The sequence below is a fragment of the Ischnura elegans genome, chromosome 4 (genome assembly GCF_921293095.1).
Source record: "Ischnura elegans chromosome 4, ioIscEleg1.1, whole genome shotgun sequence".
In the NCBI taxonomy this organism is placed as follows: Eukaryota; Metazoa; Arthropoda; class Insecta; order Odonata; family Coenagrionidae; genus Ischnura; species Ischnura elegans.
This window is the reverse complement of record NC_060249.1, coordinates 81145582-81162018: the sequence shown is the minus strand read 5'-3', so window position 1 is coordinate 81162018 and position 16437 is coordinate 81145582. Positions and strand designations below refer to the sequence as shown.

Here is a 16437-nt window from a genome sequence, read left to right as displayed (position 1 = left end):
GATGAATGCTAAAATTTAATAGTCATTACAACTTTCAGTGGTTAACTGCGGATAATATTCACTAATTTTGCATGCATGGAATTGAAGTCCATGAATTTCAGTGCCCACATTACTGAGAAACATTGGTTAAGGTAATGACATTTGGAAAGTGATGGCATGCTTAAAGCTCTTTGCATGCATTCTAGGCTTCTTGTGTAAATTTATTGACACATGACTACTAACTAGACCTTATCCAAGTTATAAATGAGTTCAAAAAATCATTAATGAACTCCCCATAGTCTCGCTATCCAAATACTTTTTTAAGAAGGGTATCGACAAGAGCTAAGTAGTAGAAGTTTTGTTTTGGTCTCATGGTTATACATAATATTCCATGCCTCACTTAGATATTAAAATGAACAAATGTATACCGTGTAAAAGAGATATAATTTTTCCCCACAATTCATGGTACTTTTTCTTGACTTAATTTGTGTTTCTTGATTTGTGAAACGTGGATTGTTTTAAACCACAATTCATGCAAATTTTTTGTTTGTTTTTTTTAGTTAAGAGGCGTTTGTTGACTTTTTCTGCGGATCCCGTAGAAAGGCTTTCAAAAAGTTTATTTCAGATAGCATCATCAGGTTGAAAAAATCATAGAAAATAAAAAAAAGGTATCCAAAATGCTAGTGAACGATATAAATTTATACAATAAATTAATGGAATTTTACTTTTCAATTGGATAGGTATTTCTTGGCATCTATATCAATTTCTTGGTTTATGTTTTTCATTCATTGTAAGAAATTTTCACTATATGTATGTAATGTAAAATGCAAAATGTACTCTCCATCATAATTGGGATAGATAGGTACTTGGAGAAATTGTTTGCTTAATCTATCATTTTTCATGCAGAAAATAAATGTTGGGAGACAATAATCATACAGCACTCAGATCATTGAGTGACTGGCTGTTGTCAAAATTTGGAAGTAATGAAAAAATGGGAAAATAATGATTGGTTATCGCACCCACATTTTAGGATGCCCTTAAGTTTTAATTAAAGTAATAATTAGTAGACTTCTCAATGTGTTCATACTTACCCAACTTGGGTTGTGGGGATGGCTTCGGATGGTTGAGTGCTAACCAACAGTTGTTACACTTGAAAAAAGTTTCCAAAGCGAATTGAAGGGCCTAATCTAATTGGCAAAATGCATTTTTCTTACCAAACTGAAAACAAAACTTGAGGCTGTGGAAATTGAAATTCTAACTTATTGCATCTTGATAATTGGCCAATATATTTTATTTTCCATTATTGCATCATTACCACATCAATATACTGAATGACATAGGAAAATTAAGGAATGGATAAAAAATTAGAATGGCACCATTAAAATTTATAGATATATTATATTGTGTGTGAATTAGGAAGAGATATGGGCATATTTCTTAGAAAATATGTAATTCAAAATACTGAAAAATATTTAAATATGCTCCCAGCACTTTAAAATAGCCTTTCCTTATGAATGTGGGGTTTAAACTGGAATCACAAAATTTTGGCATTCTATCAGAATTTAATGTTTATTGTAAATTTTAGCAATAAGTTAGAAAATTTTCATTAGCCCTTCCTCATTACTTACTAGGTAGATCCATTTTATCTTAATCATCTTAGGTAGCACCTCAATTTGAATGCTTCTACTCTTGACTTCTCTGTTGCTTTCAGCGTTCATACCTCGTCCTCATAAAGAATCATGTTCCATGTGTAGCATCTGATGAATTGTGTCCTTACTTTATTCTTACATTCTCATCTATGAGAGGATTACTTTGTTGGTAAAAAGTCCTCCTTGCTTGTGCTTTTCTACTATTTCTTTCTTGCTCCATTCATCACTTCCTAATTCAGCTTTGTAGGAAACAAAACTTTCACCTCCTCAAGCTTTGTTTTCCTAGTTTGATTTTTGTCTCGGTCTCCTCTCTATTGCTGCATACTAATAACTTAGTTTTCTTTTTGTTGGTTTTCAGCTGGTATCAGGCCAGTTTCCTATCCATATTTATCAATATCTTCAAGCCCTCTGTCTCAACTGTGACTGCTATCTCATCAGAAAATTGTGGCGTAATAATTTTTTTCCGTGGATATTGACTCCTTAAACTACACCTTTGATTTCGTTGGTGGCTTTCTTGTTAAAGCATAAAAATTACAGGGGACAGTTTAAACCCCTATCTCACTCCTTGGGTGCAGATTTTATCATAGCTACTTGTTTTTTTAAAGTCTGTGTTCAATTCTTTAGTTATTGTAGGACACACTTAATTTCTTTAAAATTCATAGCATTGAATACCATGCTATGTTGTCAAAGGCTTTCTCTGAGCGTGTGAATGCTCTGTTTGCTCTCTTTCTCTTCTATATAATCAGCCCGAGAGCCAATATTGCTCCTTTTTGTGCCCTTCTTTTCCTGTTGATACTGTTATTTTGCAAATGTATGATTATAAATCGTGTATTAATTTGTTTGTATGAATATTTAGTGTCACAAATAGCTTGCTAAAGATCACAGGATATGCACACAGAATGAGGAGTCCTCATTGTACATTTTTAAAAGGCTGAGCGTTTGTGTATTGTTCAAATTTGCGTAGCAATTTCTCAGAGAAGAATGAAATATAAGCCTTCAACATACCTATGATTAAGTAATTTCTCTAGAGCAGTTGGCTAACCAGAATGATGCCTGGATTCTAATTAATTATTTTGTTATACCGTTAATTAGTCTTCATTGTAATTTAAATGAAATGGATAATTAAATCTTAACCCAAAAATGAAAGAAACAAAATGAATGCAATAATCTTTCAGGAATTATTTGTATAGGTAATGTTTTGGAGAATAACCTTTAAGAATTGGTAAGTATTCATCTACATCAAATTTCATCAGCTCCACAAAGCACCAGTTTCAAAACACTCAACCAGTCAGCATCCGGTTATGTGTAATAATAATAATATCTTTATTTGCCCAACGATTTGCAAAATGCAAATATCGGGCACGTCAAAATGATACACAATATTTTATCAGACATAAAGCACATGGGATACATCAGAAAAAAGAGCAAATGGATATAAGCACAAAGATGATAGATACATCAAAATGAAACACACAATTTTTGCAAAGATAAGGAAATCAGGCGATACAAGCATGGAGATTTAAACAAGATTAATAGCAGATAGACAAAAGAAGGATGCCAATATGCATTTTGCACTGAATTCGTCCAAGCTATAGAAAGCATTTAATAACGGATAGTTCTTGAGATTACTTTTGAATACATTCAGTTCTTTTACTAACTTGAGGGTGACAGGTAAATTATTATACAATTTAATTCCAATAGCTAAGGGACTGTGTAATTAGTGATGAGAGATGATGGGTCTGATGAATATATTTACTAGTGCGGGTGAAATGAGTATGGATATTTGCATTTGATTCAACTAGGTGGAGGTTTTGTTTGATGAAGAGTAACATATTTAGGATATAGGCACAGGGTAATGTGAGTAATTTATGAGCTAGGAAGTGGGATCTACATGTCTCTCTATAGGGCGGGTTCAGAATGATATGTAAGGCACGTTTCTGAAGGAGAAAGACTATTCAATTGGGTGGGTGAGCCACCCCAGAGTAGGATACAATAGGTAGCTCTGCTATAGAAATTGCCAAAATAAATAGTAAGTGAAATATTTCTGGACACAGAGGATTTTAGATGTATCGTAAACAAAATATTGAGGAGTGCAGTAGTGAAATAAGTTTGGAGACATGGACATCCCATTTTCCATTGTACTGGACATGTACACCTAAAAATTTAATGCATGTTGTTGTTTTTATTATGCTGCCATCCAGCATTATATCTAGAATTTTTGTCATGTCATGTGATTCTTGCAAATAGTCTCAGATATTTTCTTGTTGAAAATGTTCCAGTATGCAAAAAAAAAGTCCAAATGTCTTTTAGGTAGTCATTCAAATAAGTTTAAAAAATGAACTTCAAGTGAATTAGTAGTTAAAGTACCAAAGCATCCTTTAAAAAATTTTTGAGCATTCATGCACACAAGGAACTTACATTCTTTGGAAAAGAGAAACCTTTTTTTCCAGGAAAGAATGATGGCGGGAATCCATTAGGATAGATTACAATATATGTGCTATTCACAAACGTCAGATTATTAGCCAGTAAGTAAGGATTATTATGTATGATGAAACATGCTTTCTATTGATTGGAACTAAATATGTGATTTTTCGACTGTGCTAAAAATTTAGGCCATGATAGTGAACATCATTTGCATACCACGCATTTTTATGCAGAATTGCTTATTCTTATAAAACTCTTATCATCTCTCTTTTGAATGTCTTGATTTTATCAATATTAATGCTGTGTAGGTGCCTTTACATTTTACATTTGATCATGAATGATTCTAGAACCTCATCCTACGTACATTTAGGACTTCCAAAATTTATCGCACTATGCAGTAATTTTTTTAATGCTTCCTCAGAAAACTGGCACCTAGAAATACTGAAGTAAAAACTCTAAATACCCATGCCTGGAAGCAATAATTAAATAGTTAAATGAATAAGGCTCAGCTTTTTGCAATATAGATAGAAAGATAGATAAAATCTTTTGAATTAAATTATTCTACTGCCTAGCATAGGTTGGCTTGTAGTATTTACTAATTATTATTACAGTATTCCCTTACATCACATCATTTTTGTTTTGTCTCCATATTTCATTCTTCTTCTCCCCTCCATCTCCTATCAAACATTCTTCCCTCTAAGGCCGTTATTAACATCCCCTTACCACTCAATACTCGCTCCATGTCTAATCTAGAAGCTTCCTCCCCTGTGCTCATCATGTCCTACACTATGTGATTCCCCTTCCTTTCTGTCCACTTCACAATCTCCATTCCTTCACTCCCTACATTTTGAAAGCTTCCAGTCCCTTCTCATCCGCTTCCTCAACATCCATGTTTACACACCATAAAGTGGAACACTAGATCAGACTCTTCACAAGTCTTTTCTTCAAATTCTTATGTGACATCTTATCAGCTCTTTCCTCACCTCATTTGCTTAACATTTCTCCTCCTTATGTCGTTACTACTGCACCGATTTTCCTTCAATATGCAGCCTGAATAGAAATTGATCTCCCAGCTAATGTTTATGACCACCTACTTTTATCTGAAGTCTCACATTCGCAGCTTGCGATTCTTTGCAAAAACACCAACTTTGTTCCTCTCATGATTGTCATGCCATATTCTACACACCATTTTTATTTCATATCAATCAGTACCAGCAACTCTTTTGCCTGAACATACGCAAACCTCAGTGGTTTAAACATCAGTCCTTCAACATTAACTCCTGCCTATTACTTATCCAATGCCTTCTGCAACATTTCCTCTGTATTCATATTAAATATAAAAGGTGATAGTAGACCGCCTTGTCTCACACCTTGACCAATGCTCACTTCGTGTCTGTTCACCTGAGCCCTCTTGAGAAATATACAGATATTACTAATGAATCACTTTCCAATCTGCACCTATTTTCTTATGAATGCTCGTTAGCTTCACCCAGTCCTCTATCAAAAAAATTGCTCAAAATGTACAAAGCAAGCATACACATCCAAATTATGTTCCAAGTTCATCTCCCCTAAAGCTATAATCATAACTGCTATAGATCAGGGGCTGGTATTCCTCTATTGAAAAGAAACATCCTTGCCCAAATAATCATTTTACCTTGATTCCATTCATCTACATGGTTAAAATCCTCAGTACCACTTTTAACGTAAGTGATATTAGGCTAATAGTTCTTTTGACTCACCATTCTACAGCCTTCATTTTTGGTTGTGGAATTAGGACTCGGAATGAAATCCTTTGGCCAGTACCCCTCCTCACAGATCATATGAACTAGATCAAAAAACCTTATCTTCCCTGCCTTCCTAAAATTCTTTAGAAGCTCTCACTGGATATTGTCAATGCCTCCCTTTTTTCTGGCCTCAGTATCCCTAAGGGCTCTTTCAATTTCCACATCTAAGATCCCTGGTCACTGTTCATCCACCTCACTTTCCACAACTATGTTCAGTCTTTCTGGTCTGCTTCTGCTGTCGTGTAGATCTTCTACATTTTCCCTTCCATCTGCTCTAAATTTCATCTTGCTCCCAACCTTAGCTCCAATATTTGACATTGCTTGCCCTCTTTTGCTGCCCAGTGGCAACTTTATCTTGGTTTATAGTGCTCATATTTCTCCTGAAAATTTTCATTTCTTCACATGGCCTTTTCCAACAGGCCTCCCATTCCCTGTTGGTTTCCCACCAAAATCGATTATTCATTTCACTGTATGCCCTTTTGCCTTGCTCTCTGTGCCCATATTTTTCTTCTTGCTTCTCTCCTCCATTTCTTCTGTGATCCATGGTTTCTTTATCCTACCAAACTCTATGTATCCAATTCTAAATTCTCTGCTGTCTTAATTATTCTCATTTGTATCCTATACCACTCTTCCTCTATTGCCCTCATGTCACCCTTCTACTAGATACTTTCCTCCACTAGTTCCTGGTATTCCCTTCTTTTAGTTCCTTTCAGAGCTTCCACATTCCATTTTCTTTAGTCTTTTTAATTTTACGTTGCATTTCATAAGCAATAGGTTGAGGTCTAAATCCACATTTATTTTACCAAACAATTCTGTCCCTGGCTCGTATTGCCCATGAAATCCTATAAGGTGTAGCTTTTGTTTAGCTTTCCCATGGGCCAGACCAGCAGAATTTTTCATGCACCCATATCCTGAGTGGTGAAAAACACACATGAGCGGGACTCACACCCACACCCCCAAGGTCAGCAGGTGAGAACTTGATGTTAATAACTTATTCCTTGTGAAAAATTATAGTGCCTTCTTTTCACCGTCGTTTCACATTCATAATCAAAATTCTCCTATTTCGTTTCCATCCCTGCCTTCATTAACAGGAAGTACTCCAGTCCACCATTACTATCAGAATTTTCTTCCTTGTGACCTCCCTAATTATTTCTTATTGAAGCTGTTCATACACCCCTTCTGCTTCCTCCCCATGGTTGCTAGTGGGCATATACAGTTGAACTACCACAAGGGTGTATTGACTTTCCTCCCCACCACCATAACCTAGTTACACACAACATATGCATATAACCCAGTACCCATCACTCATACTGATCTCCACCAAGGGCGTACCCAGGATCAAAACAAGGGGGGAGGGGTGGCAAACCATGGTTGTTCAAGTTATAGGTAAGATTTAAGAATGGAAAAGGTGAAAGAAATCCAACATTTCAAGGAAACTGTAACAGCTCTATATTTGTTTTTTTTTATTATACACTTGAAAAAATATTTCTTTCCTTAAAGACATATGCGATTTTTGCTTCTGGGGGGGCTGCCCCAAGCTGGGTACGCCCATGATCTCCATTATCCTTCCATCTCACCTTACACAGTCGCTACATATCCATTCTCGATTCATTCATCTCGCCTTTCAAATTTTCTTGCTTACCAGTCTCATCATTGTCCTAAAATCCCATGTCCTTACATTCATTGCCAACTTCTTTCTTGGAAGTTGCTGCTGATGATAAGTCTCCACAATGATTTTGTATGTTGAGGATCTTGCCAAGGTTGCTGCTGAAACTTAACAAGTTGTAATAATGTTTTATAACTTATATTAATACTAGTGTAATGCTTTATCATATTTTTGAAAATAGTGTTAACTCAACCAAATAGCTGGATTTCATTGGAGTGGAAATTGGGCAAAATTAAGAGTTTAATTCATTAACACCAATTCTTTTTCACATTTCATCGAAGGTGGTGAGCTAAGGTTGGCAGGTGTCACGTGTCTGCAGCCTGGAGAGCTTCTTTAATGGTGTCTATTACCTACTTATTTTCATTCACCAATATATAGAATGTTTCCTGCATGGTGTGCAATAAGTGGTCAATCTTCAATGAAATAATTATAAATTGATGGTAAATTATTTTATTTCCAGAGCAAAATTTATAGCATACATATGTTTTCTTGAGTAGGCACTGAACATGCTATGAAAATAAAATAAATTTAGATTGAAACTGTTTACCTTTTTGGTAAATATCTTGAATATTTATTTAATTTGGATTACATGATTACTTCTATTTGAAGCATTCCCATGGGACAATTTCAATGAAGGAGAATATATTGACAAATAGATATCCTATATGTTCCTTAAACACTGAAAACAAATATGTAGGCATCCATTAAATATACTAAGGTCAATACAAAAGTTTTTATCACAAATTAACGAATAAATTTTATTCAGATTAATAGGTATGTACTGGTGAAAATTACTCACTTTTCCAAAAATGAATTCACTTTTATGAGAGTTGTTAACCCGCCTCCTGTACCAACTTGGGTATTTAAAAGAAATTTTTTACTATTTACAATTGCCAAAGAAATGAGTAAAAAAATATGCAGGGATACATGTTTTTGTTTGAAGAGCATCTTCAACATACAGATTATGCATCTGTTTTCAGCAAAATGACTCAGGTTTTCGGGAAACCATTTCACCAAACTTTATAAATTCTTCGCTTTCCTGGGGAATTTTAAGAAAGTCACATTGATTTATTTTACTCATTGAGTTTTCGACATTTTTCAGTTACTTCGTAATAGCTTATATGAAAAACATAGGTGATCAGTTTTCTGTCACAAAATTTAAGCACGGCACAAGTACTTAGCTTTAAAATGAAAAACAATATTGGTCATTTTTAAAATTCAAAGTGGAGAAAATCCAAGGTTAGCACATCCATCTCAAATGATAAAAATAAACATTCAGCAATTGCTTCCAGATGTATGTGCATTGTGTACCTAACCAATGACAAAAAACATGTCTACCAAGAATTGACCACTACGGCTGTCTCAGATGAATTTGTTTAACCTCAGGGAGTCATTCAAAGTTAAGGCAGGGAAGAAGAGTAAAACTGAGAGGCTTATCAATAAGGTTTACATTAAGATCCTGGTGGGATTATTTTACTTATGACAAAAAATAGTTATCAAGACTCCACAAGTAGCAAGAGAGAGGAAAAGGTAGCCATTAACGGTCAGCTCAAGAGAGAATAATAACAAGCTTTGTATATGTGAAAACCCCAAAGATTGAGGATTAATAGGGGAAAACATTTGGAACATCTAGATAAAAGAGTTCCACTGTGTGGAAGACGGGAAACTTAAAAACTATAATTTCATTGTTTCCTGAAAATATTGTCCCTTTAAGTTCTTAAACCTGCAGCTGATGAGAACATTCATACACATTTGCGTGGGGAACAGTAGGGGAAACATCTGTACAAAAGACCCTATCCTCTTAACTGCACCCTCTGCCACTACGTATCTTAATGATACATTCTTTCTTTCTTGAGGGAAAAAATTTGCTTGACCCAAACTAGTCTCCCCCCTCACACTATAAGAACTGCACATCACTGCCACAAATTACAATCGTATTTATATCTAATTATACACCTATTCTCTATGGCAGTCCCACTAAAAGTGGGTAAACATCAACAGATGTCCTTGGTGATTAGTATCAAATCGAACAGGAGTATAAAGAAACTTAATGAAATTCTCATTTTACCTATCATCATCAGAACAATTCAAAAAATTTCTTTTCCAAACATTTTTTTTTTTCAAATAAAAAAGAAGAAAATGAACGAAAGTCCCACATTTTAATTCTACAGATATAGAGAAGACTAAACATTAAAAACCAAAAGGTAGTCGGCATTCAATTTACAACATATACTGGAGTGAAATAGATTCATCATACATTTTAGTTGCAGTATTTCCACAAATGCTTACAGAGAAAGAATTTGATTTGTGATGTTGAAATTGATGTGCACAATGATCTGAGCATGTAGGAAGTCTTTTCTCAGCAAAATCGAAACACTGGACCAAGAATTATTTACTTCTCTTTAGTTAGAGTAAAAAGTGTGGGTTTTAAAATGAATTATTACATAAATTATTTATTTTTTATGTCTACTATAGGACTTGCTTTTCTAGATTATTTTCCCAAGTATTATAATATTATTTTCTAGACTTTATTTAAAAATGCTACTATGTTACTAAGAACTTCTACAAAAAAAGTGAAACATAGCAAACCCTTTAACGATGGAAGACACACACAGAAAACTCACAAGAAACAATAAATATCCACAAAAAGTAACACTCCCAGGATTCAAATCCCTACTCGGTTATCCATTGTGCCACAAGACCTCTTGTTTAAATGCAAGGAATGAAATCATTTAAATTTATGCTGCAGTTGAGCAAACAATGCTAACATCAATTGTCAAAGATAGCTACTCATAGAGCCTCGAAAGAACTAGAAATAGCATAAGAATTCAGTCATCTTGTTATGACCTGAACTGAAAATTTTATGTCAATAGCCAATTAGGAAGTGGGTTAAATTTGAATTGCAAGATTTTTCCCATTAGGACAAACACACATACGGAAGTGGCTATGAAAACACGTTAAAATTTGACCCTTGAGCAGTATCACTAATCTGTTAAGTAATGTCCAGAAAACTAGACTCAGGGATTGAAAGGGGATGGTAAGGGTTCACCTGCACCTGGCTTCCTTCACATATTTTTGGTGTAATGGAGAAAATTAGAGAGCTAGCAATAAGGTAGTTTCCTTCATCAAAGAAAACAAAAGGCATTTATTGCGATTAGTTACCCACCATTAGTGTATTCATAATAAGTACATATACAAATTACTTAGTTTTAGAAATCCAAGTTTAGATGAATGTTAATGGTCAGTTTTAATCTCATTTGAAAAAGGTCAGATTGGCGGCCATGCGATGCTACTCCACATAACGTCACAGGGGCCCAGATGCTATACGAGTCATCAGGAGTTTTACATCGTCTGAGATTACCAATGCATGCATGTGGCACAGGGAAACGTCCCTTAAAATCGCTTATCAAAATTGCCCATGGTCGGAAAGTTTCCTTCGTTTGATAGGGTATTAATAATCCTTATTTAAGCCAAGCGCTACCTGTTAGCAGGGTACTATGCTACCTACTAACAGCCTGTATCGTCGCGGCGCTTACAGCCTCGCACCAAGGTGGCCTCCACAGCGGCATCCAGAATGATGTCACACAGGCTTTTCCCAGCACTCATACTTAGCCGTCATGTTTTTGTTTCTTTTTTCACTTAATCATGAAAAATAGATATTGTCATTTAAAAATCTAAACGCATGAAATATTTCTCCAGGAGTGATAATATTTTGATTTAGGCAATAAAAAAAATAGGAAACCACCCTATTGATGATTAATCATACAAGGAAATGAATACTTCTCACTTGGTTTTCAAGTCCTAAATTTCATAATTGTCACGCTTTCTTAGATGGATCTCCCTCATCTCTGTGACTTTCAGTTGATTCCCTTCCAGCATTATGAGCAGACAATTTTAGATCATTTGCAGACAAGAAAAAGGTAGAACTCAATACGTGGGAGATCTTTGAAAGCTATACCCTGTAATCAATGTGCTGAATAATTTGTCATATACCCCTTTGGTTCCTATGTAAAAAATAAATTCATCTACCATTGCTACTATCAAGCCACTTAATTTCATTTCTGTCGATTTTCAAAAGCCAATTTCTGTAGCTCATTGACCACTACAGATAATTTCACTGTCATTGTCATAAAGTGATGTAAGACTGTCAGCTGGGAAATAGTGCAACCAAGTATTTGTTTCTAATATCATTTTAGGGAATGTGGAAGCCTTGTATGTGGGGCGCCTTGCTATAGATCAAAGGGTCCGGAGTTCACATTCCAATCCTTCAGACACTGCTCCAAAGGCTTCACCAAATCCAAACAGACCTTCATCTTAGATAAATACATAAATGAATGATATGAATTACTCTCAGAAAGCATTCTTTCTTGGCCAATGGCAATTAATCCTTGCAATTGCCACCTTTATCCACTCCCAATTGATTGTGACGATGGAGAAAGCAATGCCCTACGCATACACAGCTATGGCACACTCCCAAGTTTACATTAGAGGATTGCCAGAGGAAAAAACTCACTTCCACTGGTATAAATATCAGTCGACAAAAGTTGAATACCTTTGCTGATGCTGTAGTGGATATTGATAATGGTGCAAATTAGAGTATTACAAGGCTAACAATAACTCTATGAAGCTAGAGTTCCATCATGCCTGAATTTTTCAAAATAGACAACAGCTCCCTCTCAGTACAAGTAACATGTTTGAAACTTAAGAGCCTTTATTGCTAAGATTTGTATCATACAAATACTCAAATATAGTCAGTAAATAACACAGGCCACCACACCTATGAATCCCCCTCTACACCATGAACAGGTTAGAGAAAAACATTTTTTTAAATTATGTTTGAGTAAAGTCTTACCTAAATCATAACCATGTTTCTTTGGTGAAGTCAATCGGATACATTTGTACACCACACAGTAAATAGCTATCAGCTTTACTCAAGTCAAAATATGAAACTTTAGACCACTATCACCAAAATTTATCTTTGATTCAGTTTGGAAAAGAATCTAGTTGTACTCTTATTTCATTACACATTGACGGCAAGAATATCAATTTCATTTGAGAGCCCAAGAGAAAGTTACCAAAAATCACTGCATAAAAGCGCCATCAAAGGGAAAACACTATACAGTGGATACTTTATACATTTCTACTGGCCTACTTCAATTGCTCTAAGATATTGGTGTACACAATAAACACAAACCATCTACGACTTCCGCTGCTTCAAATATACCAAAAATAATATGTCATAAAAATATTGAGGGCTTTTAACACATTACAAAAAATATATTGAGAGCTTCCAACACAACAAATCATTTTCACAATCAATGAATTTTTAATTTCATTGTGCATATGAGTACAACTGGAAAGGAAAATGGATTATCACATGGTTATGATAACTTGATTATGTATAACATAGCGAAGCAATGCATTGCGAAGACAATTATCTCTGTCGCTCTTATGCACACTTCTTCACACACTATTTCACCACAAATAACCTCATTCATTTCAAAGCCAATTTGGTGAGTAATTACTTACAAAAAGAGTGAATGTCAACCATACATTGTACCAATGATATTGAAAGAACTACAACTGCTCCTCAATGGACAAAGAGAAAACAACATTAATTCTTTAGGAGGTTGTGATTTGAGAATAGACAGTGTAAAGGATGAATCCCCCTAGATAATGCCCTCTGAAACATTAATTAGCCAGAGCCATTCCAATACTAGTATCCACCAGAGAAAAAATGGACTAAAAAGAATTTAGTGGGGCTTCAGGACTAAAGGTGGATTGATGATGGGCCGTTCTACTCGGTCTATCCCTCATGAGCACAAAAATAAAAGGGTCCTAACTCTAGCCCTCTAGGGTGCAGCCACACCTAATTCCTCATGACTGTGAATTGGGTATAACCATTGACGATCATGGGCACCAAAATATCATGGCAATGGTGACCAACCATGGCAACTAACTATTACCATAAGAGTCAATTATTCCACTTAACTAATATGACATGACCAATAAGAGGTCCATTCAAGAATTCAGAGGCCATTAAAGGCTATTATTACCAGGGCCTTGCAAACTGAGATAAGCAGATTTGATTTCACTCCATATCTCACTCAACAAAGTCCTCCATTTGATGGCCAATACCACAAAATAAGATGGAATGCATAAAATTCCATCACTTAAATTAAATACACCTAAATAAGAGGCATAGATTTAATTGCAAGTATTGTGAATAAACAAATACAGCAGCAAGCTCCACTATTAAATGTATCTCAACAAAGTCTAAAGAGAAATTGAACATTGAAAAAGTATTGATTTCATTTAAGTGGAATGCAAATGCTAAGACTAACTGGCTAAAACTAATGGTAACGCAGCTCACTCAATTTAGACCAATTATCTAGAATTTCAGGAAACAATAACTTCAGGCTGCCCAATAAAATAGATACTTAAGCAAAGGTCACCGAGCTTTACCTTAGAATGTACAAAGATTTGCATATTGGCTACTTGTGCCATAGACAGTTTCCATTTGGAACCCATGGAAAGCAGCAGGGCCTCCCACACACTCGTACAATCAAGGCTGACTCAACTAATTTAGTATTCTACAGTAAATTACATAAACATTTCTATCAAATGAGTTTGTAGATGTGGAAGCAACTCAATAGAATAATATTAATTCATATTCAAGGAAACTAAAAAAAGTTTAGTGATTTCATAGTAAATAGATGCATTCTGTACATTCAAATTAATCATGATGAGTATTGATTTGGCATAGGCATAAAAAATTGGACAATCCTTATTGGCTGTCTAATTCATAAACTTCCACGAGAACAAACGATAGGATACAGTCATCACTACACTAAGAGAAGTGATTTTCAATAACTTAATACACCATATTCTGAAGATATTATTGGTGGTTGAAACGAAACGTTCACCCAAAATATGTACTTGGCACAATCAGCGAGTCGCTCGCATGCATTCCACAGTAGGATTGTCAAAACTGAAGTGATCACACACGAAACTGGAGAAAGAACAAATTCAATGAATATAAAACATTTGACTACTTCCTTCTGTGATGATACTTCCTACCACTCTGATCACTTCTTTTATGAGAATCGTGTTCCCCACGGTGATACCTTCGCTGGGAATTAGGCTCCATTCTATCGTAGCCACTTCTATGCCTATCCTGATATCTATCCATTCTTGGAGAGCTACTGTACGGGTGATTCCTGTTCCAAGTGCCCATCAGACTACTTTTGGAGAGAGAATCAATATTTTCCCCAGGAGCCAAATGATTTGGAATGTTTAACTGATTCTGATATGCACTTAACATGCTTGGATTACCGTTTATATCAGGAGACAATCCCATGAGTCCCGCTCGATAATTCAAAGGTGACATATTAAGAGGACCACTTAAATTGACTGGACAAGACAATGCACGTTGATGGATTGCTACTCTAGAACTCTGGGCAGAGTCCTCATCACCTGGTTGATTATATTGAAGATTTAATCGTCGTCGATACAATGCCGTCCCTTGAAACAACGCAGCTGCGTACGGTGCCGAACAAGCATGCTTGTACACAATAAAGGCGTATCTCCTAGGTTTACCATCTTTATCCTTCGGTATTTGAACTTTTTCCAACGGACCACCCTAAAAGACAATGTTAAAGGAAGAAATAAATCAAATTCAGAGATGATAAAACCTAAAATTAACACCAGAGCCACATAACCAAGCCTTAATCCCACCATTTCCATAGGGATACATTCAAGATTTATACAAAGCAAGTTACTCGACTCAAATGATGGAAGTGTGACTCGAATAGATGCTGACAAATGATCAACAACAACAGAAGAAAAGTCCAGAGATTGAAAAAAAATAAATTCACAAACTCCTTAATAAGATAGACAATGGCGTATTATTTCGTCAAAAAGTAAACTTCCGGATACCTGGAAAACTAACGAATTCTAATGAAATATTCACAAATTATTTATTAACACTGCTACTAAACGTTGGTTTCGGATGGTATGCTACAAGAATATAGGATTCAATGATTAAGTTATCACCTGCAAAAAGAGCTCATAAAGAATAGCTTCTGTGACATTTTCTGAAATATTACCGCACCATAAGGTCCTCTCCTTTATATCCGATTCCCTTGCCATTTCTACAAAATGAAAGTACATCAAATTATTAGTAATGAATCCAGGACATCGACTGACACAAACTTTTTCAAAACTCGGATATCATCAATTTTAAATACACACTTTCACCTAATACCGAATGCCTCGGAGTGTTTTAAATTTAGTATAAATCTAACCTAAAGAATAATAAAACTGTTTTACAAGAAATACTCACGTAAGAACAGATTAATTACTCTGCATCAACTCGATGTTCAACAACAAAAACATGTATTTTCGCGATTTACGCCAACCATAGAATGCCAACTACAACCTACAACAAAAACACCTGAGCAACGCCAACGTTGACTAACAACCAATCAGACTCGATGAAGATCATTCTCTTACTCGATTGGCCAATAAATGTTTTCATCATGGCCGCTTACTTTAAAGTTGTGGGAAGTGGGAAGATGTAATGGGAAATTTAAGGTATGGGCATTTAGATTTGTTGTTTTTAGTTTAATACGGTAGAGAGACAGATGTTGGTACTTTCACGTTTTGAGCTCACATTTAACCACTGTATTTAACTGTTTTTAACATATTATTTCAATCTTTGAAATGAGTCTATTAGTGCTATGAGTCACAATAAATTTTATTTGGCACTGTGACTAAATTGACTAAGTTTTTTATTTGATTACATATTTCTCATTTACATAAATATTACATTATTGTAATTATTGAAGATTCTATTTCATGATTTGTGGGTAGAGAAGTATTGTTTCTCTGCATTCAATTGTTCGCAAGTTAACGTTGTATAGCCTCAAATTCA

The 16437-nt window shown here is 35.1% G+C and overlaps 1 protein-coding gene and 2 long non-coding RNA genes across 3 annotated transcripts in view; 1 reads left to right on the top strand and 2 right to left on the bottom strand.

The window, feature by feature from the left end:
* Positions 1 to 7361: 7361 nt before the first annotated feature.
* LOC124157719 lies at positions 7362 to 11111 on the bottom strand. Its single transcript, XR_006864646.1, has 2 exons — positions 8302 to 11111; positions 7362 to 8181 (listed from the first exon to the last, which is right to left on the bottom strand). It is a non-coding gene; the product is annotated as an uncharacterized LOC124157719 (long non-coding RNA).
* Positions 11112 to 12195: 1084 nt separating this feature from the next.
* Positions 12196 to 15961, bottom strand: LOC124157718 (RNA-binding protein 7). The gene is made up of 3 exons (XM_046532691.1): positions 15847 to 15961; positions 15558 to 15655; positions 12196 to 15144 (listed from the first exon to the last, which is right to left on the bottom strand). Exons 2-3 carry the CDS (start codon positions 15651 to 15653, stop codon positions 14554 to 14556), a joined length of 687 nt encoding a protein of 228 aa, XP_046388647.1. The 5' UTR covers positions 15654 to 15655; positions 15847 to 15961; the 3' UTR covers positions 12196 to 14553.
* A 73-nt stretch (positions 15962 to 16034) lies between these two features.
* The window catches only part of LOC124157717, a 222480-nt gene continuing 222077 nt past the window's right edge, over positions 16035 to 16437 (top strand). Inside the window, exon 1 of the long non-coding RNA XR_006864645.1 lies at positions 16035 to 16097. This is a non-coding gene — a long non-coding RNA (uncharacterized LOC124157717). The remainder of the gene's footprint in view (positions 16098 to 16437) is intronic.